Source organism: Gorilla gorilla, chromosome 5, assembly GCF_029281585.2.
Source record: "Gorilla gorilla gorilla isolate KB3781 chromosome 5, NHGRI_mGorGor1-v2.1_pri, whole genome shotgun sequence".
Classification (NCBI taxonomy): Eukaryota; Metazoa; Chordata; class Mammalia; order Primates; family Hominidae; genus Gorilla; species Gorilla gorilla.
This window is the reverse complement of record NC_073229.2, coordinates 135309538-135337126: the sequence shown is the minus strand read 5'-3', so window position 1 is coordinate 135337126 and position 27589 is coordinate 135309538. Positions and strand designations below refer to the sequence as shown.

Sequence of the window (27589 nt, the reverse complement as noted above, 5' to 3'; positions counted from 1 at the left end):
GAATATGTGAAAAATAACCATTAAGGTCATCAGTGATTTTGTTCCGCCTCCTCTTTCTGTGGATTTCAGGTGACGCACACAGCACTGAGTAAGAACTGTGCTCTCCACAGCTCAGAAATAAAGGTTGGTGCCAGGAAGGGTAAAATCAACAGTGATTCAATTAACAAACCAAAAACCTAGTCTCAATGAAACATTTTTTAAAAAAGTTAGAATTAACTATGAAATCTAATTATTTCATGGAGTTTTTCCAGGTACTTACCAAACAAGGTAGTAAAAGAAAAGGCCGCATTTTATATTTTTTCCCCAAGGTTATGTCAGGAACATTTGCACAGAGGCGCAGTTGTGCCTGTTTTTGCTGGCCTAAGGGCTGTAGACCAACCTTCGCCCTGTACTGCACTGTTCTCAGTATTGTGCAAGACAACAAGAAATCATATTCTGACTACAGAAAGACTTAAATTAAGTGTATTCCTTTAGTGATCCCAGTTTGTAAGCTGTAAGGCCATGCATGTGTCAAAAGAATAATGGATTAAATAATCTTACAGTTTAACCGAATAATTGCACATTTCTTAGGAAGATAAAGGATCATATCATTATGTTCTTTGAAGCAATTATGGTAAGGAATAAAACTAGTTAAAGTTTTTTGAAAAGGCTATCAGTAGTAAAAGCAAACAATTTGTTAGAAAGTAAGATTAAAGTTGGTTAATAATTAAAATTTTGGATAATAATGCTAGTCTAGCAACATGCTGAGGTAATCATAAGGAACTCTAGAATCTGATAAAATTAAGGCATATTGGCAATCCTCTCTCTGAGATGCCCTTCTCCCTCTATTAATCCACAGCTAGCACCACCTTCAAATCAGGCTCAAGAATCACTTCTAGGCTGTCCCAAATTAATCTCACCTCACTCTGATCACCCTTTACTGAATCTCCACTCTTTGTTTAGCCAACATATTAAGCAACTACTATGTACCAGATACGTTGTGGAAAAGAATATTAAAAATCTGGTCCTTGGCCAGACGTGGTGGCTGACACCTGTAATCCCAACACTTTGGGTGGCCAAGGCAGGAGGATGGCTTGAGACCAGTCTGGCAACAAAGCAAAACCCCATCTCTACTTAAAAAAAAAAATAGCTGAAATTAGCTGGTTGTGATGGCACATGCCTGTAGTCCTAGCTACTCAGGAAGCTGGGGCAGGAGGATGGCTTGAACCCAGGAATCCAGGCTGCAGTCAGCTATGATAACACCACTGCATTCTGGCCTGAGTAATAGTGAGACCCTGTCTCAAAAAAAAAACAAATGTGGTTCTGCCTTCAAGATATTCATAGTCTGCTTAAAGAAACAAGACATCTATCCCTAATAATAATAACACAGAACAAAACAGAAATTAATACTTCATTCATTCTGTATCAGTTTTTCCACCTAAGTAGTTTTCCAGATAATTGTAACTTAAAGTGCTTATTTGTTTTTACTTAACAATTTTAAAGAAAAAAATTTAAGTCTATTATACATTTCTCTCTGCCTTCTTCAAAGTGTATATTAAAAATACTGTTCACGGCAGAATCATCAGGAACATCAGTTCCTGTACAGTGGTACCACTGTACTGTAATGCTCTCATTTGGAAAACCACAGAGCTTCTCCCTCCTGCAGAGTGAAGTATATGAGCTTTGTGATGGTATTTGCACTACTGCTGAACCCTTTTCACTTCCAGGTTTTCCCTTCAGTAACACATGGTTCCAGTTTGTGACATTTGGCAGCCGAATAAGTGCAATGTAAATGAGTAAGGCTGTCGGATACCAATCATATGCGCAAAAAGGATTCAGAGAAGGGACATGGGTGTGATTGACCTAAGTTGTTGGAGAAGGTTTTCCTCAGAAGGCAGAACTGGAGCTAGAGGAAAAATGGACCTGCCACTCGACACTCAGAATCTATACCACATTTCCCCCTGCTCCTGTATCTTGCTCTCAAGTTTCAGTAGCCTTTGATCAGCAAGCTAAATAATGAAATTTAATAGAATATATGAGAATATTACATGTAGTAAGGGAATTTTGGTTTCAATAAATTTTGTTTCACTTAGAGGGTAGAGAAAGAGAGACAACTGGGTCACATCAAAATATATGTCATAATTTTTATTGCTCAGTGGTCAGAAAAATTTGAAAAACATTGCTTTGTATGTGTGTTTTGTTAACAAACTAGGTAGTAGATTACATAAGTTGTCTACCTCTCAGTCCCCTCTCTACCACAACTAGAGTTGTAATACATTCGGCAAGTGGTAGAGCCACAAGTACTGACAATAGGTACCTGGAAGCTTCCAGATCAAAGAAGCTATCTGATGAGGTATTAATAACATTAATTACATTAATAATAATGTAAATATTATGTTGTTGCTAAAATAAATCATCTCATGGAATTACCTACAAGAATCTTCTTCCAAACAAAACTTTTTTTCTTTAAAAAACAGTTTTAGAAGAAAAAACCCATAAAGGTACTTTAAGGATGAAAATATCTATTTTCTACAAAGAAATAAATATAATTTTTAAAAATCCAAATAGAATTTCTAAATTAGATGGAAGAAAATATGAAAGAATGAGGCTCACTTTAGAGTTGAGGAAGGGATGTGTGTTGGGGGGTGGGGGGCGGCAATGAGTAAAACCAAGGATTCTGTTGATTAAATATTTAAAAATAAAAAGTCAAATGTAAATTTGACTTATTTTTCCTTAATGACCACACTAACGCTTTTCAACTAAAGCAGCATAAAGACAGCTAGGGACAGGAAAGAGGCAGGAAATGAAGATAAACCACTAAAGTAAAGACAAAGGATGGAAATCATCTTAAGAGGTTTTCTTCTTAATCACCTCCTGCTGGCCAGAGCTACGTATTAAATCAGTGTTTGTCTAACTGAGGATTATTCTACCAACGCAAGGGACTTACAAGGAGAACTAGAGCTGCAGGGAGAGGTGTTCCATGCAGTTATGTGCCCATCCGTTCCTTACAGTGAGTCCCTCTTCAGTGCACTGCGTCTTTTCTTCTAATACAGGAATCCCCAATCTTTTCGGCACCAGAGACCAGTTTCAGGAAGAATTTTTCCACAGATGGTGCCGGGGGAGGGCGGTTAGGGATGATTCAAGTGCATTACATTTATTGTGCACTTTATTTCTATTATTATTACATTGTAATATATAATGAAATAATTATACAACTCATCATAATGTAGAATCAGTGGGAGTCCTGGGCTTGTTTTCCTGAAACTAGACGGTCACATCTGGGTGTGACGGGAGAAAGTGACAGATCATCAGACATTTAGATTCTCATAAGGGGAGTGCAACCTAGATCCCTCATATGTACAGTTCACAATAGGGTTGGCACTCCTAGAAGAATCTAATGCTGCCACTGATCTGACAGGAGGTGGAGCTCAGGTGGTAATGCAAGTAATGGGGAGCAGCTATAAATATAGAGGAAGCTTTGCTTACTCACCCACAGCTCACCTCCTGCTGTGCAGCCCAATTCCTAACAGGCCATGGACCCGTACCAGTCTGTGGCACAGGGGTTGGGGATCCTTATTCTAATAGATACAGGAGAAGTACATTGACATTAAGTTTTATTTTAAGGTACATTGGACCACTTCATTTTGCCATGATATTTTAAAATTTTAGCATGTTCTTTTTTTAAAGAACAGACAGGAATTCTCTACCTGGGTTGGAATAAATGGCAAAGTTTTGGTCTCATTAATAAAAATATTTCATATCAAGCCTATGAACAGCTACTTTAGAACACCACTTATTGTAACCCGTGGGCCTCAGACTGAACTGACCTTAAACTAAGGCTGCTGTTTTAGATAAATCATTGTTATAACTTGAGTGCCATTAGGATTTTTATGTGAATAGAAGAAAAAGATAAGGAGAAACATTTTTCCATGCACCAAGAAACACATATATCCTGATTGATGTCTAAGTCTTAGGCATTACAAGAAAAAAAAGCATTCAAATTCTCAAGTTCTGATTTGCTGCTATGGATAACAGTTTGTTTTATAAGTCATATTGCTTAAAGTTTTAAAAAATGAAAAGGAGGATCTTTGCTTGTAAATAGCATAGTTTCTGAAAGTAAAACTTTAAGGTATCTAACAGTTTTTAAAAAGCAACATGAAAAAACCAAGTCCTTACCTTACAAAAGAACTGGACATGAGCCCAACAAATCCAACAGCAGCACCCACGACAGCTGTTTTCCGACAACCAAATAGGTCTGTGAAGACGCTGACTATTGGGCAGCAAAAGAAAATCATCCCCATGGAGAGAGAACCTACCCATGCTGTAAAAGAGGGGAAAGCGTGGGGGGAATTATGACATGGTAAGTTATATTTGTATTTATTCCATTGATATAATACACATTTAGAAAAATTTTATTTTTAGTTTTTTTGAGTATAGTGCCTAAGCTTAGTTCTTTTGCCATGGAAATTGACTCATACACTAGTAGAATATTTGCTGACCTGGATAATAGTTACTGGGTATTTATTTCATAATCATTTATAAAACCATAGATATGTTTAATCTTTTTTTCTGAAGGTATGTTATATTTCACAATAAAAAAATTGAGAATCAGAAGTCAGATTCCATAAAAACCCAACAATGAAAACCAACAAGAAAGAAATATTAAATACAAATAATCATAATTCTGTGCCAAAGAAATGAGTAATCTGACTTCGCTGAGGAAATCAAGTCTGTAAGTCCTTCTAAAATATATAATAAACTAATGGAACCTAAGTGAAAATGGGCTGTGGAAAAAACAGACATGAGTCATAGTCCCAGATCTACAACTACAACGTATTCTTGGTCAGGTTACTTACCCTCTGAATGAGTTTTCTTATCTTGAAAATGGATCAAACACATACCTTTCTGGAATTATTAAAGATTAGAGAAAGTGTATATAAACTTCAGTATCTGGCACATAAGCACTTAATAATTTAGAGTTTAACACTGATGACGACAACAAATTGTCTGTCTTGGTAGATGACCCTGAAGCTCTATGCAGCTCTGGAAGTCTCCTAGTATACTACTCTATTTTCTTAGCAAAGGAAATTAAGCCCTATGCAAATGATCATCATTTCTAGAAATGAGTTTCATATTAAGTCCAAATGAAACTTTACCATACTAATAATTTAATTTTTTGCCTTTTTTTTTGAGGAAAGGTCTCGCTCCACTGTCCAGGCTGGAGTGCAGTGGTGCAATCTCAGCTCACTGCGATCTCGACAGCCCAGGCTCAAGCAAATTTCCCACCTCAATCTTCCAAGTAGCTAGAACCACAGGTGTGCACCACCATGCCTGGCTAATTTTTGTACTTTTTGTAGAAACAAGGTTTTGCCAGGTTGCCCACACTGGTCTTGAACTCCTGGGTTCAAGCGATCACCCACCTTGAGCCCAGAAATTTTTTGCCTTCTTACATTTTAAAGTATTATGAAAATTATATGTATTTTAGTCAGTCATATTTCTTTTGTGTGTGTTTCTTTTGTACAGACAGGGTCTCACTTTGCTACTCAAGCTGGTCTTGAACTCCTGGCTTCCAGCAATCCTCCCACCTCGGCCTCTAAAATGCTGGGATTGCAGGCGTGAGCCATGGCCCAATCAGTAAGCCATATTTCTATTTTCTTTCTTCCCTCACCAGAAAGAAGACTATAATCTTAAAACACAATGAAGAGACTGTGTAAACACTGTCATCTTGACTTAGATGGTGGTGACAGGGATTCAAAAGTAGACAGTAGGAAGGAGCTGATTGGCCAAATATATTAGCACAATCCAACCAAGACATGCAGAGCCTTACAGTATGGAGAGCTTGAGACAGGTTAAATTTTCTTTTTTTAATGAGACAGGGTCTCGCTGTGTCACCCAGGCTGGAGTGCGGTGACGCAACGTTTGCTCACTGCAACCTCTGCCTTCTAGGCTCAAGCCATCCTCCCACCTAAGCCTCCTGAGTAGCTGGGACTACAGGTGTGTGCCACCACACCAGCTAATTTTTGTATCTTTTGTAGAGACAAGGTTTCGCCATGTTGCCCAGGCTGGTCTCAAACTCCTGGGCTTAAGTGATTGGCCCACCCTGGCCTCCCAAATTGCTGGCATTACAGGCATGAGTCACCACACCCAGACTAGTAAGAATTTGTTAGTCTGCTATCTTATACAAATATTTTACTAATCTCTAATCATTTAATTTCATTCAAAAAAGTTCAGACATCTATGGTTTAAGAAATGATCTAGGCTGGGTGCGGTGGCTCACATCTGTAATCCTAGCACTTTGGGAGGCCGAGGTGGGCTGATCACCTGAGGTCAGGAGTTCCAGACCAGCCTGGCCAACATGGTGAAACTCCGCCTCTACTCAAATACAAAAATTAGCCAGGCGTGGTGGTGGGTGCCTGTAATTTCAGCTACTTGGGAGGCTGAGATGGGAGAATCACTTGAACCCGGGAGATGGTGGTTGCAGTGAGCCGAGATCGCGCCACTGCGCACTCCAGCCTGGGAAGCTGAGCGAGACTCTTTCTCAAAAAAAGAAAGAATCTAATATAAATACTAGGCAGGCTAGAAGAAAATATCCTAACATCTACTTTTATTTTTTATTTATTTTTTACAGCAAACATTGCCTGACAACCAACATCTACTTTTAGATAAAAGCAACTTTTATAATTAAGGGGCCAACACTAAATATTAGACCACAGCAAGAAACCCAAGAGCATATCCTTATATTGCACATACTGCTTATATGAGTGACGATATTTTCAAGAAAAAAGACCTTGGCCGGGCATGGTGGCTCACACCTGTAATCCCAGCACTTTGGGAGATCAAGGCAGGCAGATCACCTGAGGTCAGGATCAAGACCAGCCTGGCCAACATGGAGACACCTCGTCTCTACTAAAAATACAAAAATTAGCCGCCCGTGTTGGCTCATGCCTGTAATCCCAGCTACTCAGGAGGCTGAGGCACAAGAATTGCTTGAACCTGGCAGGTGGGGAGGCTGCAGTGAGCCGAGGTCATCCTACTGTACTCCAACCTGGGGGACAGAGTGAGATTTTGTCTCAAAAAAAAAAAAAAGAAAGAAAAGAAAAGAAAACAAAACAAAACCCTTGCACAAGTTTCTGTGAATTACTGTGGATTTCAACCTACTTCTATACTAAATATTAAAAATTACAGATTTATGTGTCTATTGAATAAGCACTAACAGGATATAATCAAATACAGCTTCTTGTCTTGACTGCCTTCTTAAAATTTGTTCAGTGGGGAAAAATTTTCCCTTGACACTAGATGAACACTTCAACAGGCCCATTTGATTCTTTTGGTCAATGTTAAAGAAAGGCTTATGGTCACTTTAGGTAACAAACCAATATTCACTAGGTAATCAAATCTTTTCCTCAGCCCCAGGGAACCTGGGAAGGGATTGAAATCAGCTGCTTTTCTTCTCTTCCAGGACTTTACACCATCCCTAGCTGTCAGATCTTTCCAAGGTAGGCATGGGAGACGGAGGCTGGGGAAGGAAGGCAAGGAGATTCCAACATGAGCCCTCCTGCCAAAACACCTGTCTGCTAATGTTTGAAGCTAATTCTTTTTTCTCAGATGCACTTTCATGGGTCATTCAGAGTCTCACCTCAGAGTTCCTTCTGGCCATAGCACCATTGACTTGGATAATTCATTCTTCTCCTGGCTTTCTGGCTGTCATTCAAAAGACTCACCGTTGGAACCTCACTGCCCTTTCAGGCATCTATTTGGACAGGAGTCAAACTCCAGGCTACCCCTCTCCTCCGCTAGGCCCACCTCTAATCTGCAGGAAATACATTTCCTTTGCCCTGACAAAGGCTGGAGTGTAGGCAAATTCAATACAGACACCATTACAGTATAGCTCTTTCTGTGGGAACAGTAAGCCAGCCACAGTTCTCTCCCTGTTGGGTGTCTTGGAGAGTCAGACCCTGGTCCTCTGTTCCCCGCAACTGGGGGGAATCCTTTAAATCTCTTAAGTCGTCCCTCTCAAGCCCCTCTCACTCGATACCAAGTGAGAGAACAAGGAGAGATACCAAGTAAGAGAACAAGTGAGAGTAACCTCCACTTGTACCATGGTGGAGGGGGCACAGCACCGTTTTCTCAAGAGTCCTCATAAAATGCTATTCCTGACCCATAGTATCCTTCTTAATGGGTTTTAGAGCCTTTAACTGGTTTGAAAACCTACTTTAAAAAGCCACATAAAATATCTCACTTTTGAAATTCACACTGTTGTACTGCAGTGCCTAAACTGAAATTCCAATAGATTTTGTTACAATAATAATTGGCAATAGATGAAGTTAGGTCTGTCTTCTGATCAAATTCAAGAATAAATTAATGATTGGATTAGTTATGACCTGCTATTGCACACTCACAACATTTCTAGTTTTGTCAAGTTTTAACATGACAATAAATAATCCAAGGTCTTATGACCTATGATATATATGCCACAAAAATAAAATGGACTGTTGTTCTCTTTCACCCCTTCCAAGTCTGACTATTACTGCTATTATAATAATAAAGACTCAATAGAGCTAGCTGTTGTGCTGATAATATATTTGTTGTGCTCAGAAGACTATTTCATTTAATCCCCAAAATTCTATAAGGTAGTACTTCTATTAAGTTCGTTTAACAATTGAGAAACTGAAGTACATAGCTACTACAATATATCCAGCATGGTAAAATTTTTATCTTAAAAATGCAAACAGCCAGGCGTGTTGGCTCACACCTGTAATCCCAGCACCTTGGGAGCCCGAGGTGGGTGGATCACCTGAGGTCAGGAGTTCGAGACCAGCCTGGCCAACAGGGCGAAACCCCATCTCTACTAAAAATACAAAAATTAGCTGGGTGTGGTGGCAGGTGCCTGTAATCCCAGCTATTCGCGAGGCTGAGTAATGAGAATCACTTGAATCTTGAATCTGGGAGGTGGAGGTTCCAGTGAGCTGAGACTGTGCCACTGCACTCCAGCCTGGGCAAAAGAGTAAGACTCTGTCTCAAAAAAAAAAAAAAAAGTGCAAACTAGACCAGGAACAGTGGCTCATATGTATAATCCCAGCACTTTGCGAGGCTGAGGTAGGAGGATTACTTGAAGCCAGGAGTTCAAGCCCAGCCTGGGCAACAAAGCAAGACCCCATCTCTACAAAAAAAAAATACTTTAAAAACTAGCTGGGCATGGTAGCACACAACAGTACTCCCAGCTTCTTGGGAGGCTGAGGCAGGAGGCTCCCTGGAGCCCAGGAGTTTGAGGCTGCAGTAAGGTATGATCATGCCACTGCACTCCCGCCTGGGCAACGGAGCAAGACCTTGTCTCTCTCTCTTTCTCTCTCTCTCTCTCACATACACACACACACAATAAATAAATAAATAAATAAATAAATAAATAAATAAATAAATAGCAATTGAGCCCTAGTCCCTCTAGGTCCTTCTACAAAACACCCACAGAGGACTTCCTAATATATATTTTCCCCCCAAGGATCTCTCCTCGAAAGTTAACAGTCTATTTGCAGACCAAAGCATGCCCCCACAGAACTCTCCACAGGGCATCTCAGAACTCATGCCCACCAGGAGGGCATGTTGAAAGCATACCCACTTGGCCACTTTTACAACTTACTTCTGCCCAAGAAGGTGCCAGCTCAGATACTTGCCCAGTAGCAGAGGGACCCTTGCCCTTGCTCATTTCCTCCCCTACCTTATAAAAATGCCCACTTTTTGCTCCAAAGGTGAAGTGGCACATTTAAAGGCAGGATGCTTTGTGCCTCTTCCCCTAAGCTAGTTTTGAAATAAATACACTTCTTTGTATCAGAACTTGCTCTTGTTAATTGGACTCTACATGCAGTGACCAACTAACCTGCTTTTCAGTTACACTATTAAAATTTTAGTGTTCTTTAATGTTCTAGGCTCTATCCTAGGCTGTTGGGAATATAAAAACAAATAAGAGATTTCTCTACCTTCCAATAATTTTCAGTCTACTAACATGCAAAAGTGGTTCGATCAGAACACCAGATAGAATGTCCTGTGTCTTGAGACATAGATGCCAAAAATGTACAAGATGTGCTTGTATAACTCTTATTTGAATATGTGTGTATGTTTGACATCAGAGAGACACATCCAAGAAGCCATGTTAAGAAATCTTTCAACAGAAAAATACCAGGAAGCTTTTCAATTTCCCTATCCAGACCCTATTTGTTTCCTACTCCATTCTGAGAAAAAATCCCAAGGCTCTAAATGTATGACAAAAGCAGGATGCAAATCACTCAAAGTGGTTAGGTTTAATATTTAAGAAGATTCTCCTGCATGCCAAATAAAGCAAAGGTGTTGTAATTATGCCGATGTAAATGACTGCAAGGGCAAAGTGTTTACAAATGAAAATACCCAAAGGGAAGATTTATTGTAGTTAAAGGTTGATGAATAGTTTTTTGCCCTTTGGTAGCTCCAACCTGCATTTCCACTCCATCTTGGCCTCTTTCAAGGTATCTATGCTCTGTAATAACCAATATTGGTCTAATAGCCTTAAGTTATGTAAAATAAACATATGCAAATATATATATATTTGCTAATCAACTTCTGTTTGTGGCATTGGAATAAAGTGGTCATGCAAACCCTACTACAGATAACTATTATTAAATCTGGGCTAAACAAAACTATTTAAACACTGGAAAATATCTGAAAAACTGATAGAAATTGGGGGAGAGTTTGAAAAGCTACAGTTGCAAGAAGAATTACAAAGCTGTGGGCTTTCTAGAGGGCCAATAAAATGTGCAGATGCTCAGTAGACTGAACAGAAGCCAGAATAAAGAAAGGCAGCATCCGAAAGTTATAAGAACTAAGCAGAGATATCAGCTGCCGCACACCACAGTGAGACAGGATTTGCAATGTGAGCTCCGGCAAGCTATCTGCTAGGAACAAAAACTCAATAATCCTTGGATTAACACAGTAGAATCAGAGTTATTTCAAAATATTATCTACATGTTCAAGTTTCAACCAAAAATTATGAGGCATGCAAACAAACAGGCAATCAATAAAAACAGACTCTGAAGGGCTCAGCCATTGAATTTAGCAAACAAAGATTTCAAAGTTTCTATTATAAATATGTTAGATGAATTAGAAAATAATATTTTTCAAAGAATTTAAGATATGAAGTGATCTTACTTAGTGAAGAGATAGGGGATCTCAAAAACAAAATGTAAACTATAAAAAAAGAGAAAATTCTGGAGACGAAAAGTATGTATCTAAAGATTGGGTAATTTCTACCTTCAAAGTTCCCAGACCTTTCTTATCTTTCATCTACAATCTGCTAAGCGAACCTATTGAATGCATTTTCCAGTCATACTTTTGAAGTATATTGGTATCTTTCCTCTGTTATAACTCAATATCAGTCTAATAGCATAAATTATATAAAATAATAGTATGCAAAACAGATATTAAAATGCAAAATATTATTTACCGAAGTCCCAGTAATTCCTGGGGCATGAAACTGTTTGGAAACTATATAAAAATTCAGGAGTGGATAGACTGTACTCTTGCCTTGACCATTTTATTGCCATCCTAAAGGTTATTTGGTAGTTATATTTCACTTAAGAGTGGCTTTAAAAATATTTGCTAATCAACCTCTGTTTATGGCATTGGAATAAAATGGTCATGCAAACCCTACTACAGATAGTTACTGAATGCATTTTTCAGTCATACTTTTGAAGGGTGAAGTATTGGAGATAGAAATTACCCAATATAAAGAAATTACCCAATCTAAAGACAGCAGGCCTTTGTTCACATTGCAAATCCTGTCTCACGGTGAGAGAATAATATTAAACAAAATTAACTAAGTCTTAGAGACCTATGGATCTCTAGGAAAAAATGTGGGTCATTTTGAAGAAATAATAGGGCTGGGTACAGTGGCTCATGCTTATATTCCCAGCACTTTGGGAGGCCAAGGCAGGAGGATCACTTGAGCCCAGATATTCAAGACCAGCCTGAGCAAAATAGTGAGACCTCATCCTTACAGCAAAAAAAAAAAAAAAAAAAAAAGCTAGGTGTGATATCATGCACCACCTGTGGTCCCAACTACTCAGGAAGCTGAGGGGAGGATCACTTGAGCCTGGGAGGTTGAGGCTTCAGTGAGCTACGATTGTGCCACTGCACTCCAGCCTGGATGACAGAGGAAGACACTGTAAAAAGCAAACAAACAAATAAAAAGAACAGCGCAAAATAAAAATTGCAAATTGTGTGAAAAACTTTAACTTATAGATCCAAGAAGTTCAAAGACCCCCCAGCAAGATAAACACTAAGAAAATGATTCCTAAGCTTATCACAGTCAAACTGCTGAATGCCAAAAAGAAAATTTTGAAAGCAGAGAAAAATAATATATCTAGAGAGAACAATGATATCATTAACAGGTGGCCTCTTGTAAATAATAAGGGACAGAAGACATTGGAACTTTCATATTGATAGTGCTGAAAGTGGGGGAAAATAACCAAGAATTCTATATCCAGCCTTTTGAACTAGCCTTCAAAAATGAAGGCAAAATAAAGATTTCTTTAAATGGAGAGAATCTGTCACTAGGAAATTTACACTACAAGAATGTTAAATAAAGTTCTTCAGGCTGAAGAGAATGACACCACTGGCAACTTGGGTCCAAAGGAAGGATTAACACACACACACACACACACACACACACACACACTTTTCCTCATAATTTCTTTACAAGGATAACTTTAAATTACTGTTTAAACAAAAACTATAACACTATATATAGATGTTATAATAAATAAATATGTGAAAACAACAGCATTAAAGATGGATGTAAATGGGTATATACTGTTATAAGGCTCCTATATTTTACCTGAATTCTGTATTAACTTAAAATAGAGTGGAATGACTTAAAGATGCATATTGTAATACTCAAAGAAAGCACTAAAAAATTATGCACAGAGATATAGCTAGAAAGCCAATTAAGGAATTAAAATTGACTACTAAAAATTATTTGATTAATGAAAAGGCAAGCAGAGAAGAAGGAACAGAAGAACAAAAGGTAGATGAGACAAAAAGAAAACAAATAGCAAAATGGCAGACCTAAATGATATGGCCATATCAATTATTACATTAAATGAAAATTGACCTAAATGTCATTAAATTTAAAAAGACCTAAATTGATATGGCCATATCATTTTTTTTTTTGAGATGGAGTCTTGCTCTGTCACCCAAGCTGGAGTGCAGTGGCATGATCTCACCTCACTGCAACCTCCGCCTCCTGGGTTCAAGTGATTCTCCTGCCTCAGCCTCTCGAGTAGCTGGGTTTACAGGCACGTGCCACCGCACCTGGCTAATTTTTGTATTTTTAATAGAGATGGGATTTCACCATGTTGGCCAGGCTGGTCTTGAACTCCTGACCTCAAGTGATCCGCCCACCTCAGCCTCCCAAAGTGCTGGGATTACAGGCATGAGCCACCGTGCCTGGCCTCAATTTTTACATTAAATAAAAATAGACTAAAGACTTTAATCAAATGGCAAAGATTGTCTGACTGGATAAAGATGTAAGAACTAATTATATCCTGTTTAGAGATACATTTTAAATTCAAAGGCAAATAAGTTAAAAATAAACAGATGGAAAAAGATATCACATGTAAACACTGGGCCTAAAAGCCTAAGGTGGCTATACTAATATTAGACAAGACAGACTTTGAGACAAGAAGTATTAGTAGAAACGAAGAGGAATACTTCATAATGGTAAAAGTGTCAAGGCATCAGGACACTATAACAATTATAAATGTATATATACCTAATAACAGAGCTTTAAAAATACAGGAAGCAATGAAATTTGATCCCTACCTTACACCATATAAAACATCACCTCAAAATGGATCATAGAACTTAAATGTAAAACTGAAAACTATAAAACTTCTAGAAGAAAATATTGGAATCCAGGCGTGATGGCTCACAACTGTAATCCCAGTTTCGGGGCTCATCCGGGATCCCTGAAGGGTGAGTAAATGCAGACCTAAACTCTTTCACTTTCATTTCCAAGGCTTCTTGTCCTCAGACTTGTGCTGAAGGCAGATGAAGCACTGAACCTCTGGTGAGCCAATTAAGAGTGAATGGTGCAGCTACAGAGGACAGGATGCTGGAGAGGACCCCTACACCCACCCTTCACCCCATTGCTCTCAAGGGTTGGGAGTGTCAACCTCGTTCTAATCCAGTTTTTTCTACCACATTTTCCTTCTTTTTGGGGGGGTCTGTCATGGCACCTATCTCTTCTTTTACAATGTTAAGAGTGTTGCTGCAAACTACAGAGATATTACTGGGGAGAATGAGCATTTGGCCCAGCTGTCAGATATGCAATTCAGAACAATGCAGTTTCCATCTGTTCTTAGAGGCAAGGGGGATACAGGGATTAGAAGTGTCTTTTTTTTCCCTGTTGAAGGAACCTATTTGCATAGAGCAAGAGGCTTTTTCTCCCAGGCACTTCCCCCTTCTTGTACTTAAGCTGTTTTTTGTCTTTTCTCCACAGTATCAGGAGTCAAACACAGCCCTGTGAATACAGAGAGCTTTTCCATGCAAGGGTTTTCTTTTGTCCTTTTGAAAGGCATCTTACTAGGCCAGGACCCAAATTCATGGGACTCCCTAACTTAATGAGCCCATGCACCCTCCTGAGGCACCTTTTTGTCCCAAACTCAATTTCGAGCTTCAGGTTGAAGCCCTAGAAAGAAAAACTGGATCTGAGGGATCGAGAAGCAGATGGCAATGAAAGTCAAGGGACACAGCACAGGTGAGTAGGACTAATTCCTGCCAATTAAACCCCTGCTTCATGAAAAGAGGTCATGCTTGTATCTATGGCATAGATGAGGTCTAGGAAACTCAAAGGTTACTGACAGCAGGGAGGATAGGCAGCGGGTAGGTGAGTACAGATAATTCCTACCCTCTAGGCCTCCCTGTTCCACACGGGTGAAAGCCGTTTTGGCATCCATGGGCAGCACCTGCCAAGGTCACCGGAACTCGGAGATACAAAGATGGAAGAAAGAAAGGGGACACCTTTTCTTTCTCCCCCTTATGTACCCTAAGTATATGCTGGGAAGAGACGGGAACTAAAGGATGCCTTTTTCCCCTCTTTCCAGATGGGTAACCAGCCATCTTCAGTCCGTACTTCTTTTGAATGCATCCTGAATCACTGGGACTCCTTTGAAATAAATGTCTTCTTTTTCATCTTCTGTCTTCTCTTCATGGATGGGTAATTGTGTCCCTGTACCACAGGATACTGCCCTTGGATGCATCCCCCAAACTGTGAAAAGTTTAATTTCCCCAAACCTTAAACTGCTTGGCTTAAAATTGAACTGGGAAGGGAACCCAGAAGCCTGACATGCCAGTAAAAGAGTAAAAGTTCTTACCAGTCAGACTTCTGGCCTCTTTCTCCCTGTGCAAACCAGTAAAAGGAAGGATAAAAATCACTGTTTATTCTTCTGTAAAGTTTTGATTAATGGAAAAAAGGATTTGTGAGGCTAATCTTAAGCTGTAGCCAATCTGCTATGCTTTGTGTGTCTTTCTGTACAGTTCTGTCATAAGGAGTAAGACAGGATAGAACACAGACCTAGGACCCCATAAGCCCACTGTTCAAGCCAGCCATGCAAACTAGTCAGTTACAGACTTTGCTACAGGTCTCTGAAGGAAAAAAAACTGAATAAGGTCTCCATCTTGTTTTATGTCCTTGGGAGCTTGACCTTGTAACCACGTGGCAGTACTTTCTTTTGGTCTCTGCCATTTTACAATGGAAGCCCTGGTTCAATCCTGGCTTAGGGAATGAGTACTTTCTGGCTAATATCTGTGTGACTTTTATCATTTGCTGATTCTCTTCCCCTCCATGAACAACTTCTAGCTTCCTTTCTTAAATCTTCCTTTCTCTGAGCTATCTTTAAAGATTCTAGATTTTGTAAAAACTGCTTACCATCTCTTTGAAAATACCTTGTACACAGGCAGTGAAGTCACAACCTTACTTAAGGCTTGTTGGTTTCACCTGTGAGGTTACTTTTGGTAAAGTTCAAAAGCCAGAAATATTGGCCACTTGGTGAGGCTAAAGTTGGGTAACAAGGGATTTAAAAGGATTTTTTAAAATAAGAGCACTATGGTCAAACGTCAGCTTAATTAAAAGTGGATATCCAAGCTATAGGCATATTTAAAAGGCCTCTATGTTTTCCTCTTCTTGCATCTTGTTTCACTGGAAAAAGATTTTCTTTTTCAGTCAACTGAATTACTTTTCTCCATTTTGTCTTGCCACTCTTAATGCACGCATGAGAGGCCCTAAGATAACTTCTGATGGCCTGGGACTCCCTGGAAAAAATGGAAGAGGCACCACTGACCCCATTTTAGAAAAAAACCTCTGTTTTCCTCATGAAACCCGAAGAATTAAAAGCAGATAAATCCCTCTCAAAATCTGTTTTTGTCTTCCAGCTATAACTATTTATTAGGCCCTAAAAACTGCATGCTTTCCTAGCCCTGCTCTTGACAGGCTCCATCCTGAGGTCAGTAATCTAATTAGGAGATTGGACAATGAAAAATCTTACAACTACTGGATCCTCTGTCTGTGTAGTTATATATGTGTAATGTGTGTGATGTTTGTATAAAAAAGAGCTCTAACTAATTGGCTTAGAAAAAAATAAGCACTTAGATCAAATATTTTTTGAAGGAAAAATAAAAGCTATAATACCTTTTAGTTCAAATGATTTTAATATTTGAAAAATAAAAAGTTTTAGAGATTATTGGTAAAATACAAATGTCTTCAAAATGTAAACATGTGGTCTAAATTATGCAGGTCAGATACTAGGTTTACTAAATGCTTTAAAGTTATAAACTGCTTCTTTGGCTTTTTTTCTCTTTTTTGTTTTTTCAACAGTATCACTCTGTTGTCCAGGATGGAGTGCAGTGGCATGATCTTGGTTGCCTCTGCCTCCCAGGTTCAAGTGATTCTCCTGCCTCACCCTCCTGAGTAGCTGGGACTACAGGCATACACCATAATGACCAACTAATTTTTTTATTTTTTTTAGTAGAGACGGATTTTCACCATGTTAGCCAGGCTGGTCTTGAACTCCTGACCTCAGGTGATCCACCTGGCTGGGTCTCCCAAAGTGCTGGGATTACAGGTGTGAGCCACCATACCCAGCCTGCTTCTTTGGCTTTTGAAAATTGTTCACCTTGCTTGCTTTACAGTTTTGTAAGGCCATATTACCAATAGCACACCAGAGTGGCTACAACTTAAGGTATAATTGGTAGCACATAATTATAATAACTTACCAGGCTTTACATTAAAATTAAAAATTGCTAAGGTTTACCATTATACCATGTAATTGAGACTACTGAAAACAGATTTACATCAAGGTGTGTAAGGAAAGTAAATGTGTTTTTAGTAAAGGATTATAAGAAGGCATGGGAATTTAAATTTTTGCCTAGTTTAGAGGATTAAATAATTGTTTTAAGTTGGATAAGATAAAGTTGAAGGTTTAAACAAGTTGTGGAAGGTTTGTAAAAATTAATCTTGCAAAAGAAATTCTGTGTGTGAACATATTGACTAAATTCAAAAGGGTATTACATGGCTTTTCTGTAAATTGAACATTAGAATAAAAAAACAAGGTTTTCTTAAGGCACTGATCTACTCTTTAACAAAAATTTGTAAAGGTTTATAAGAATCTCACCTCATGGTCAAACTGGTTAAGATTGGACAGAATTATCTAAAGATTTCATCAAAAAATAAAGGGTGTGGGAGAGACCAGAGATGGATTGTTTGTTTGGAAAGCTGTCTTCACTCTTAATGAGTAAAGATTTTTACCTTTTTAAAAATTTTCGAGTCATCATTTTGGCTAAATAAATGACTTATGGTAATCTGGAATTGTATTTCATAATATAAAGTGTTTTAAACCTCTAATGTACTTAACAGGCTTCCCAAAATCAAACTTCAGTTTCAAGGTTGTCTTTTCTGACCCCTTACTTTTGAATACTACAGAGGTCTCCTGGAGCATCCAAAAGAGAGGTAAACAGGATTAATTGACATGTTTAGTTATGTGGGATTGCCAAAATAAAAATAATGTTTAATCTTCTTCAGGTTATATTTTAATGAAAAATACATATGTTCCAAAATTCTATGAGGTTTCTAAAATTCTAATGTCTGAGTATATGCTATCAATCGTAATTAAAATTATTATGTTGTTATTGTAAAGCTCAGAAATAACCAAATTTCTTTGTCAATCATGGCTTTGACTGTTATTACCCAAAGACATTTTGTCATTCACAGACAATTGTCTTATTTTGATCCTTTTCAAAAGATGGTTTATAATCAGCTATGGGACTTTGACAGGTGCTGTCAAATGCAGGTTTCTGATAACTTTGGAGATTGTGACATTGGAATAGAGGGAAAATGTACAGGACTCATGAAGAGCTGAAATGTTCGTGAATATCAAGCAGAAGAAGAGTTAATAGAATGTACTGAACTAATAGAAAGCTGAAGTAATCTTTTTTTGCTTAAAACATTGCTGATCCTTGTTTTGTTTTTCAGAGTCAAGGAAACTTTCATGTTGAGCTATCTATAGCTTTTAACAATTGAGTAAGGTATACTCCAGTGAACAAAATTTGGAGCACATTTATTTCTTTCTGCTTGGTTTCCTCAGAACTTGGAAACTATTTGTGAGTATTCTTAATTTGCAGCAATACAGTTATTTGCATCAGTGCAGTAAGAATCCATTTTCTTTTGCAACAGGACACAACTGGAGAAACTGGTTGTTTTACCAAGGCTTTGACTGGAAGGGTGTGCTTACCTTTAAGAAATCAAGTTTGACTTGCAGAACCAATAAAAGCCCCTTGGGAAAACTGGCCTCATACTTTGTCTTCTACACAGTCCCTGTACAGAGTTCCTAATCTGTGGTGAATAAAGAATGTCACTTTCCAATAGGCCCAGGAACCCCATGTTATCTTGGGACCTCAAGAAGAGAGGAATTTACCCAACTCATAGGTATTTGAGGATACAAACCCATGGCTGGGCTCAGCTTTAAAAGGTCTTATCTGAAATTACTTGTGGAACAGAGTTCCATCAAAGCCAATTTTAAAAGCCTGTGTGAAAAATAATTATTCTTGCTGTACTTTATGCAAATAACCAGGCCAAATATAAGACTAAAGTTTATTCTGCAAATGACTCAGTCCTATCATGATTTGTTTTTAACAAAAATGAGGACTGGAGAGAGAAAAATTATGTTTCAAAATTTATCATACACTTTTCATTAAATTCTAGTCTCATTAGTTGTTTTTAAGTTTTTGTCTGCATTTTAGACTAACCCTGCTTATTTCTGTGAACCAACCAGTGATCATCAGCTGCAGCTCAGAAGAAACAAAAGGGATGGGTGATGTAAAAATCTGGATCAATATTCTAGTTCTGGGCAATTATCCTGCAAATCCTGCCAGGTGATAGGATAAACAGGGTGCCTGTAACCCAGAGGTTTCTTTGTTTGGGAAAATAAGACCAAAGAAGCTGACCAAAGCCGAGCCTCATGCACCCAAATCTTAGCAGGCATAACTATAGCCACCTGTTATCTGGGCATGCTGGCAGCCTTAGGATTTTTGAGCTGTCCTTACCCCCTTATTTTGTTTTGATACATGTCTTCTAATAATCTGGTTGTCTTCTCATTTTCAGGCCATTAAACTCCAGTCATGAAACTGGAGCCTCAGACGATGGCTCCCTTTTACTGGGGACCCTTAGATAGGCCTCTGAGGGAGATCTGACTGCCATTTTCCCAAAACAGCACCCCTGTCAGTAGGAAGCAGTTAGTATCAGTCATCATCCGTATTCTAATGGCAGTTAGATGTACCTCTTCAGAGGGGAGAACTGATAGCAGCAAGAGGCAGACAAATGCCTAGGCAGATAGGGGTGTAGGAACGGGTCCCTGGTGAAACCTGACCTTCAAGATGAAGACAGTTTAAAGCCTAGCTACAAGTCCCAGGCAAATCCATGGACTGGATTGAGAACCTGTCTTCCCATTTGGCATGCTTTCCTCTGATTGATCCCCACCCTCCACCTATTTTACACATACCTACCCTTTCTATTTTTTGAGACAGTGTCTCGCTATGTCAGCCAGGCAGAAGTGCCATGGTGCAATCTCGGCTCACTGCAACCTCTGCCTCCCAGGTTCCAGCAATTCTTCTGCCTCAGCCTACCAAGTAGTTGGGACTACAGGTGTGTGCCACCACACCCTGCTAATTTTTGTATTTTTAGTAGAGACGGGGTTTCACCATGTTGGTCAGGCTTGTTTCAAACTCCTGATCTCAGGTGATCCACCTGCCTTGGCATCCCAAAGTGCTGGGATTACAGGCACGAGCCACCATGCCAGGCTACATACCTACCCTTTCCTAATTGGTTTTCTACACTATCGCGCCCACCTTTGAATATTGTCTTCACTTTAACTTTTATTGCATACTCACAAACCAATCTGTACATGCTCCCCATTCTGAGTCCATAAAAAGCCCCAGACCCAGACCCACAGAGAGAGAGAGAAAAACCACCTGACTGTGGGGGTGAGGGACCACTCCGTGTCCCCTTAATGCTGAGAGTTGTTCCATAACTCAGTAAAATTCTTCTCCACCCATCCTTACACTTCAAATTGTCAGCATATCCTCCTTCTTTTTAGATGCATGACAAGAGCTCAGGAACCGCTGAACGTCGGTAGAAGCTATAGCACAGGTGGACCAAGTGAGTGGGGTGCCTTGGCCCATGGCCGAGTGAGTCCCTGGTTGGCAAAGTAGCTGAGAAAAATCCTGTGTTACCAGCACTTTGGGAGGCTGAGTTGGGCAGATCACCTGAGGTTAGGAATTGAAGACCAGCCTTCCCAACATAGTGAAACCCTGTCTCTACTTAAAAAAATACAAAAATTAGCTGAGCATGGTGGCACATGCCTGTAATCCCAGCTATTCAGGAGGCTGAAGCACAAGGATCGCTTGAACCCAGGAGGTGGAGGTTGCAGTGAGCTGAGATTGCACTACTGCACTCCAGCCTGGGCAACAGAGTGAGACTCTGTCTCAAACAAAAGAAGAAAATACTGGAGAAAATCTTTGTGATCTTGGCTTAGGCAAAGATTTCTTAGATATAACATCAAAAACCTAAATGCCCATACAAGAAATCAGTACAAGAAAATGTTGATAAACTAAACTTCATCAAAACTAAGAACTTCTCTTTGAAAGACACTGCTAAGAGAATAAAAAGACAAGCCACAAACTGAGAGAGAAGATTTGCAAATTACATATCTAGTAAGAACTTGTATATAAATTACATACAAAATTCTCAGAACTCAATAAAAACCAAACAACTCAATTTTAAAAATGGGCAAAAAATTTGAACTTTACGAAAAAGATATATAAATGGAAAATATGCCTATGACACCCAATATCATTAGTCATCAGGGAACTGTCAAATTAAAACAATGAAAAACCACACACATCACAGGATATCTAAAAATGACTAATCATACCAAGTGTTGGTGAGGATGTAGAGCAACAAGAACTTTCACATACTGCTACTGGGAATATAAAATAGTACAAACACTTTGGAAAGCAGTTCAGGAATTTCTTAAAAAGTTAAACATAAACCTACCATATGACCCAGCTATTCCTCCATTCCTAGGAGGTTCCCAGCCCCTGAGCCTAAGAGAAACCAAAGCATATGCCTATACAAAAACTTATATACAAATGTTTATAGCTGCTTTATTTCTAATAGTCAAAAAAACAGAAAGAACCCAAATGTCTATAAATAAGTGATTAGATAAACAAATTATGGTATATCTATGTAATGGGATACACAGCAATAAATAAGAGTGAACTATTGATAAATACAACAACATGTACATGCACCACATTCTAGTAATTCCACTCCCAGGTATGTACTCCAGAGAAATTTTGCACATGTGCACAAGGAGAAATGAGTAAGGATGTTCACAGAAGCATCTGTAATAGTAAAAATCTGGAAATAACCTAAATTGCCCATCAGCGGTAAAATAAATGAAAAAATGTTGGTATTAACATACAATGGAATACAGATTCACACATTTGTAGTCATAGCATAAAACATGATGGGAATAATTAAAGCAAATTTGGGATAGTGATTACCTGTGGGAAAGTGTGCATGAAGGGGATTAGGAATGGAGAAGTGTACACAGGGGACCACAGCTGGGCCTGTAATGTTTACATCTTTTTTTTTTTTTTTTTTGAGTCAGGGTCTTGCTTTGCCACCTAGACTGGAGTGCAGTGGCAGGATCACAGCTCACTATAGCCTCTGGTCAACTGATCCTCCCACCTCAGGCTCCCGAGTAGCTAGAACTACAGGTGCATGCCACCACACCTGGCTGATTTTTGTAGAGACAGGGTTTTGCCTTATAGCCCAGGCTGGTCTCTAACTCCTGGATTCACGTGATCTGTCCTCCTTGGCCTCCTAAAGTGTTGACATTACAGGCATGAGCCACTGTGACCAGCCTACATCTTTTCAAAACTGAGAATGTTAGGATCTGAGTAAAGAGTAGTGGATACGCAGAAAATACATTTGTTATGTCATTCTCTAGATTTTTGTTTGTTTAAAATATCGAGTAAATACAAAAAAATACTAAAGTTAATTTTCAGATCTTCGAAAGGTTATTTACAGCAGGGGTCCCCAGCCCCCGAGCCTGTTAGGAACCAGGCCACACAGCAGGAGGTGAGTGGTAGGTGAGCGAGCATTATCACCTGAGCTCCACCTCCTGTCAGATCAGCACAGCATTAGATTCTCATAGGAGCACAAACCCTATTGTGAACTGCGCATGCAAGGGATCTAGGTTGCACATTCCTTGTAAGAATCTAATGCCTGATGATCTGAGATAGAACAGTTTTATCCTGAAATCATTCCCCCTCCCATTTGTCAAAAAATTGTCCTCCGTGAAACCAGTCCCTAGTGCCAGAAAGTCTGGGGACTGACGATCTAGAGGAGGTAAAATCACTTCACCAGAAAAAAGCTAAAAATAGGGAAAATGTGCACTGTAATTGTCATGGCAGAAAAGTAATAAAAATAGATAAATATTAATAATAGGCAAATAATTTCAAACTCTTTTCATTATAAAGTTCACTTTAAAAATGACAGACTACGTTTTGCAAAAATAATCTTAAAACCAAACATCCCATTCCTCTGAAATTAAAACTTCTCTTCACATTATATTATTAATAGTTCTTTTAAAACATTAAATAAAAATACGATAGAATAGCTCTCTGTTATGCCCTCTCATTTCTGCATGCTGATAGCATTTCATGATGCTTTCAAATAAGAAAGTCATCTTTTTTGGCTATAAGTCAACATTCGCAACTAGGATCACAGTTCTTTTTCTTTTTTTCTTTTTTTTTTTTAGTCGGATATAGCATTGTAAGAAGGATCATAGTACTGATACTCTGAAATATTTACCTACATAAACTATTTGGAATTCTTCTGCATGGGAGATTTGTCTAGTCTCCCACATTTATGTATTTATTCAATCACTTGTTTATATCATTATGGACTCATAGATATTTATTTTATACTTTGATTTAAATTCAAATACTTCTCTGTGGCATAGATCTGCCTTAAAACCACAAGTGGTCTGAAGTTATACTCTGTGGTTTCACTGATACTGACTACTTAGCTAACTTGTATCTTCAATTCTTGGAAACCTCATTCTCAGATGAAAACACCAAGTTTGGCCAGGCACGGTGGCTCATGCCTGTAATCCCAGCACTTTGGGAGGCCAAGGTAGGCGGATCACGAGGTCAGGAGTTAGAGACCAGTCTGGCCAACATAATGAAACCCATCTCTACTAAAAATACAAAAAATTAGCTGGGCGTAGTGGCAGGTGCCTGTAGTCCCAGCTACTCAGGAGGCTGAGGCAGGAGAATCGCTTGAACCCGGGAAGTGGAGGTAGCAGTGAGCCAAGATCATGCCATTGCACTCCAGCCCAGGTGACAGGACAAGACTCCATCTCAAAAACAACAACAACAACAACAACAACAACCAAGTTTTATCTCAATAGTACGATCAAAATGTGAAACTTTCCTACCTTTTAAAAAATAAACTTTTGGCTGGGCGTGGTGGCTCACGCCCATAATCCCAGCACTTTGGGAGGCCGAGGCAGGTGGATCACCTGAGGTCAGGAGTTCAAGACCAGCTTGGCCAACATGGTGAAACCCCATCTCTACTAAAAATATAAAAATTAGCTGGGTGTGGTGGTGCGTGCCTGTAATCCCAGCTACTTAGGAGGCTGAGGCAGGAGAATCGCTTGAGACCAGGAGGTGGAGGTTGCAGTGAGCCGAGATTTCACCACTGCACTACAGCCTGCGCAACAGAACAAGACTCCGTCTCAAAATAAAATAAAATAAAATACACTTTCATTTTAGAATAGTTTCAGATTTACATAACAATTGTGAAGACAGTACAGAGAGTGCCCATATACCTCATATCCAGTTTCCTCTATTATTAACATCTTACGATAGTATGTCACATTTGTCACAATTAATGAACTACTATTGATACATTATTAGTAACAAACGTCTATATTTTACTCAGATTTCCTCAGTTTTAACTAATATCCTTTTTCTATTCCAAGATCCCATACAGGATACCACATTATATTTAGTTGTCATATCTCCTTAGTCTCCTCTTGACTGTGACAGTTTGCCAGACTTTTCTTGTTTCAGATGACCTTGACAGCACTGAGGAGTACTTTTCAGGAATTAAGTAGCATGTCCCTCAATTAGGATTTGTCTGGTGTTCTTCCCATGATTAGTCTAGGGCTATGAGGTTTTTTGGAAGCACGACTACGCAAAGTGCCATTTCATCCCATTATATCAAGGAAACAGAGTGCAGTATCAACATGGCTTAGTGCTTTTGATGTAAACCTCGATCATCTGGGTGGGACAGAGTTTGCCAGATTCCTCCACTGTGAAGTTGTCTTCTTTTCCCTATTTATACTGCACTCCTGGAAGGAAGTCACTAAGAACAGCCCACACTTACAGGAGTGGGGAATTAATTATGCTCTGCCTCTTTGACAGTGAAGTATTTACCCATGTAAATTACTTGGAATTCTTCTGCATGGGGGATTTGTCTAGTCTCCCACATTTATTTATTTATTCAATCACTTGTTTATATCATTATGGACTCGTAGATATTTATTTTATACTCTGATTTAAATTCAAATACTTCTTCATTTTGTTGGCTATTGCGAACTCTTTCACATGGCCCCTGCGACCCTTTGACATACTCCCATTATTGGGGAGCAGTTTATTGTTTTTAGTTTTTGAGTACTCCCTTGCTTTCTGATATATAAGATGCTCCAGGCTAATCTTATATATTATCATCAGCCCTTTCTGCAAGGAGCCCTGGTTGTTTTTACTGGAGAATAGTATTACAAACCAAGATAAATGGTGCTAGGTGTGCTTGTTGCAACAGGGATGTCATGGCTTCTGCGCCCTCTTAGCCAAAGGAGGTAGAAAATACATGTGCATATACCAACCTATCTATGCATATCTATAAATACTTTCCACATGTAACCATCTGTATCTATATTAAGCTAAACATAAATTCATGCTGAGCATACTTATATACACCTCCAACTCTAATTCATTATCACATGGGTTATTCTAACTCCTTCCTTGCTTGTCTATAATCTTTCTTTACAGCAATAAAAAATCTGGGGACTTCCTACTTTTCACCTCAGAAAGTTACAAAAGTAAAAGAAGAAATGAATTTATGTTTTGAGAGGAAATCACTTCTTCGAATAACCACATTATTATGTTTTTTGGGCCAGGCGTGGTGGCTCACGTCTGTAATCCCAACACTTTGAGAGGCAAAGACTGGAGAGTTGCTTGAGGCCAGGAGTTTGAGACCAGCCTGGACAATCTAGGGAGACCCTGTCTCTACAGAAAAAAAAAAATGAAACAACTTTTCAAAATTAGCCAGTCACGGTGGCATGCACCTGTTGTCCCAGCTACTCGGAAGGCTGAGCTGGGAGGTCAAGGCTGCAGTGAGCCATGATCATGCCACTGCCCTCCAACCTGGGTGACAGGGCAGGGCAAGACCCTGTTTAAAAAAAAAAAAAAAAAGCCCTGTTGAAAGCAGTGATATTTAAAGAAGATAGGAAGATTGTGCAGTGTACCCTCTGTGTGTCACCTTAGATGAGGCCAGACTTAGAATCCATAACCCAGATGAGATCATCCTGGCCCCTGGTAGAACCACTCACCACTTTCAGAATTGTCTTTTTTTTTTGAGATGGAGTCTTGTTCTATCACCCAAGCTGGAGTGCAGTGGTGTGATTTCAGTTCACTGCAACCTCCACCTACTGGGTTCAAGCAATTCTCCTGCCTCAGCCTCCCAGGTAGCTGAGATTGCAGGCACTGCCACCACGCCCAGCTAATTTTTGTATTTTTAGTAAAGACAGGGTTTCTGATTTTTGTATTTTCAGTAGAGATGGGGTTTCCATGTTGGCCAGGCTGGTCTCGAACTCCTGACCTCAAGTGATCTGCCCGCCTCAGCTTCCCAAAGTGCTGGGATTATAGGTGTGAGCCACCGCTCCCGGCCTCAGAATTGTCTCTTGATGTCATGGCCTCATCTTTCATCAAGAGATGCTTAAAGAAACTGCCTGATAAAATCCATTATTACCTCCACTATAAGGCCAATGCCAACATTACTTCATTACCCAGCATCTCCTATAAGAAACAAAGGGGCAAAAAATACTTGCTTCCTTGAGTAAAGTAACAAGTAAATTGTGTCTTATTTAACCACATCCATCATGCTTCCCTTTTCATGTTGTTTGCCAGAAGCTTAGAGTCAAATTTGCTATGGGACTGTAACAACTATATAGGCCCTGACTGGTGATGTGTTTACATTCCCCCAGTCTTAACAACATATACTATTGTCATATTTTTCATGGTTGCTGAAATTTTATTTTCTACTCCTATCCTACTATTTTATTTGTGCAGTGTTTTATGCTTCTAAAAACTACCTCAAATCCTTTGCGGAATGAAATAATATAAATTAATGCACATATAATCCTGTTATTACTATAGTTGTTTAATCTTTGAAATAATAACAGGATTAATGGCCTATAGTGGGAAGCTAGTTAAGAAGAAAAATTTTTACAAGGTTCTTATATAAGATAATGAAAATATTCTCCAATATAGAGAGGAAATAATAAACTGTTCTTAACCTGAACATTATCATTTTCTCATAAGACTCTATAATTTTAAATTCTGGACCACCAGGAAAAATACTTTCCTAATTAGATCCCCTTCAAACATCTACTTTCTCTACACCCATTTCTGTACACCTCTTTTCCCCCAGTAGTGAACCTTTGCCTCTTTTGTTAACTGCAGAAACCATATGGGTGGTGGCTGGACCAAGATTAAAATCATAACCAATAATGATCAGGAAGCCTAAAAATATACTCAAAGCAAGCATCTTATCTTTGTAAGAAGAAAGGGAAACTAACATTTCTTGAGAACCTGCCACATGGCAGATGATGTTTAGGAGCACTTTATATATACGGTTTCATTCAATCTTTGAAGCAACCTCAGGTGAAACAGGCAAAGC

General features: G+C 39.0%; 1 protein-coding gene and 1 long non-coding RNA gene across 2 annotated transcripts in view; one reads left to right on the top strand and one right to left on the bottom strand.

Annotated features, from left to right (window-relative positions):
* SLC16A10 (solute carrier family 16 member 10) overlaps positions 1 to 27589 on the bottom strand; it is a 140386-nt gene that overhangs the window by 46381 nt on the left and 66416 nt on the right. The window contains exon 2 of the mRNA XM_004044534.5: positions 4156 to 4300. Within this exon, the coding sequence (XP_004044582.1) occupies positions 4156 to 4300 (145 nt within the window). The remainder of the gene's footprint in view (positions 1 to 4155; positions 4301 to 27589) is intronic.
* LOC134758649 (uncharacterized) lies at positions 4559 to 6978 on the top strand. Its single transcript, XR_010134084.1, has 3 exons — positions 4559 to 4711; positions 5503 to 5613; positions 6608 to 6978. It is a non-coding gene; the product is annotated as an uncharacterized lncRNA (long non-coding RNA).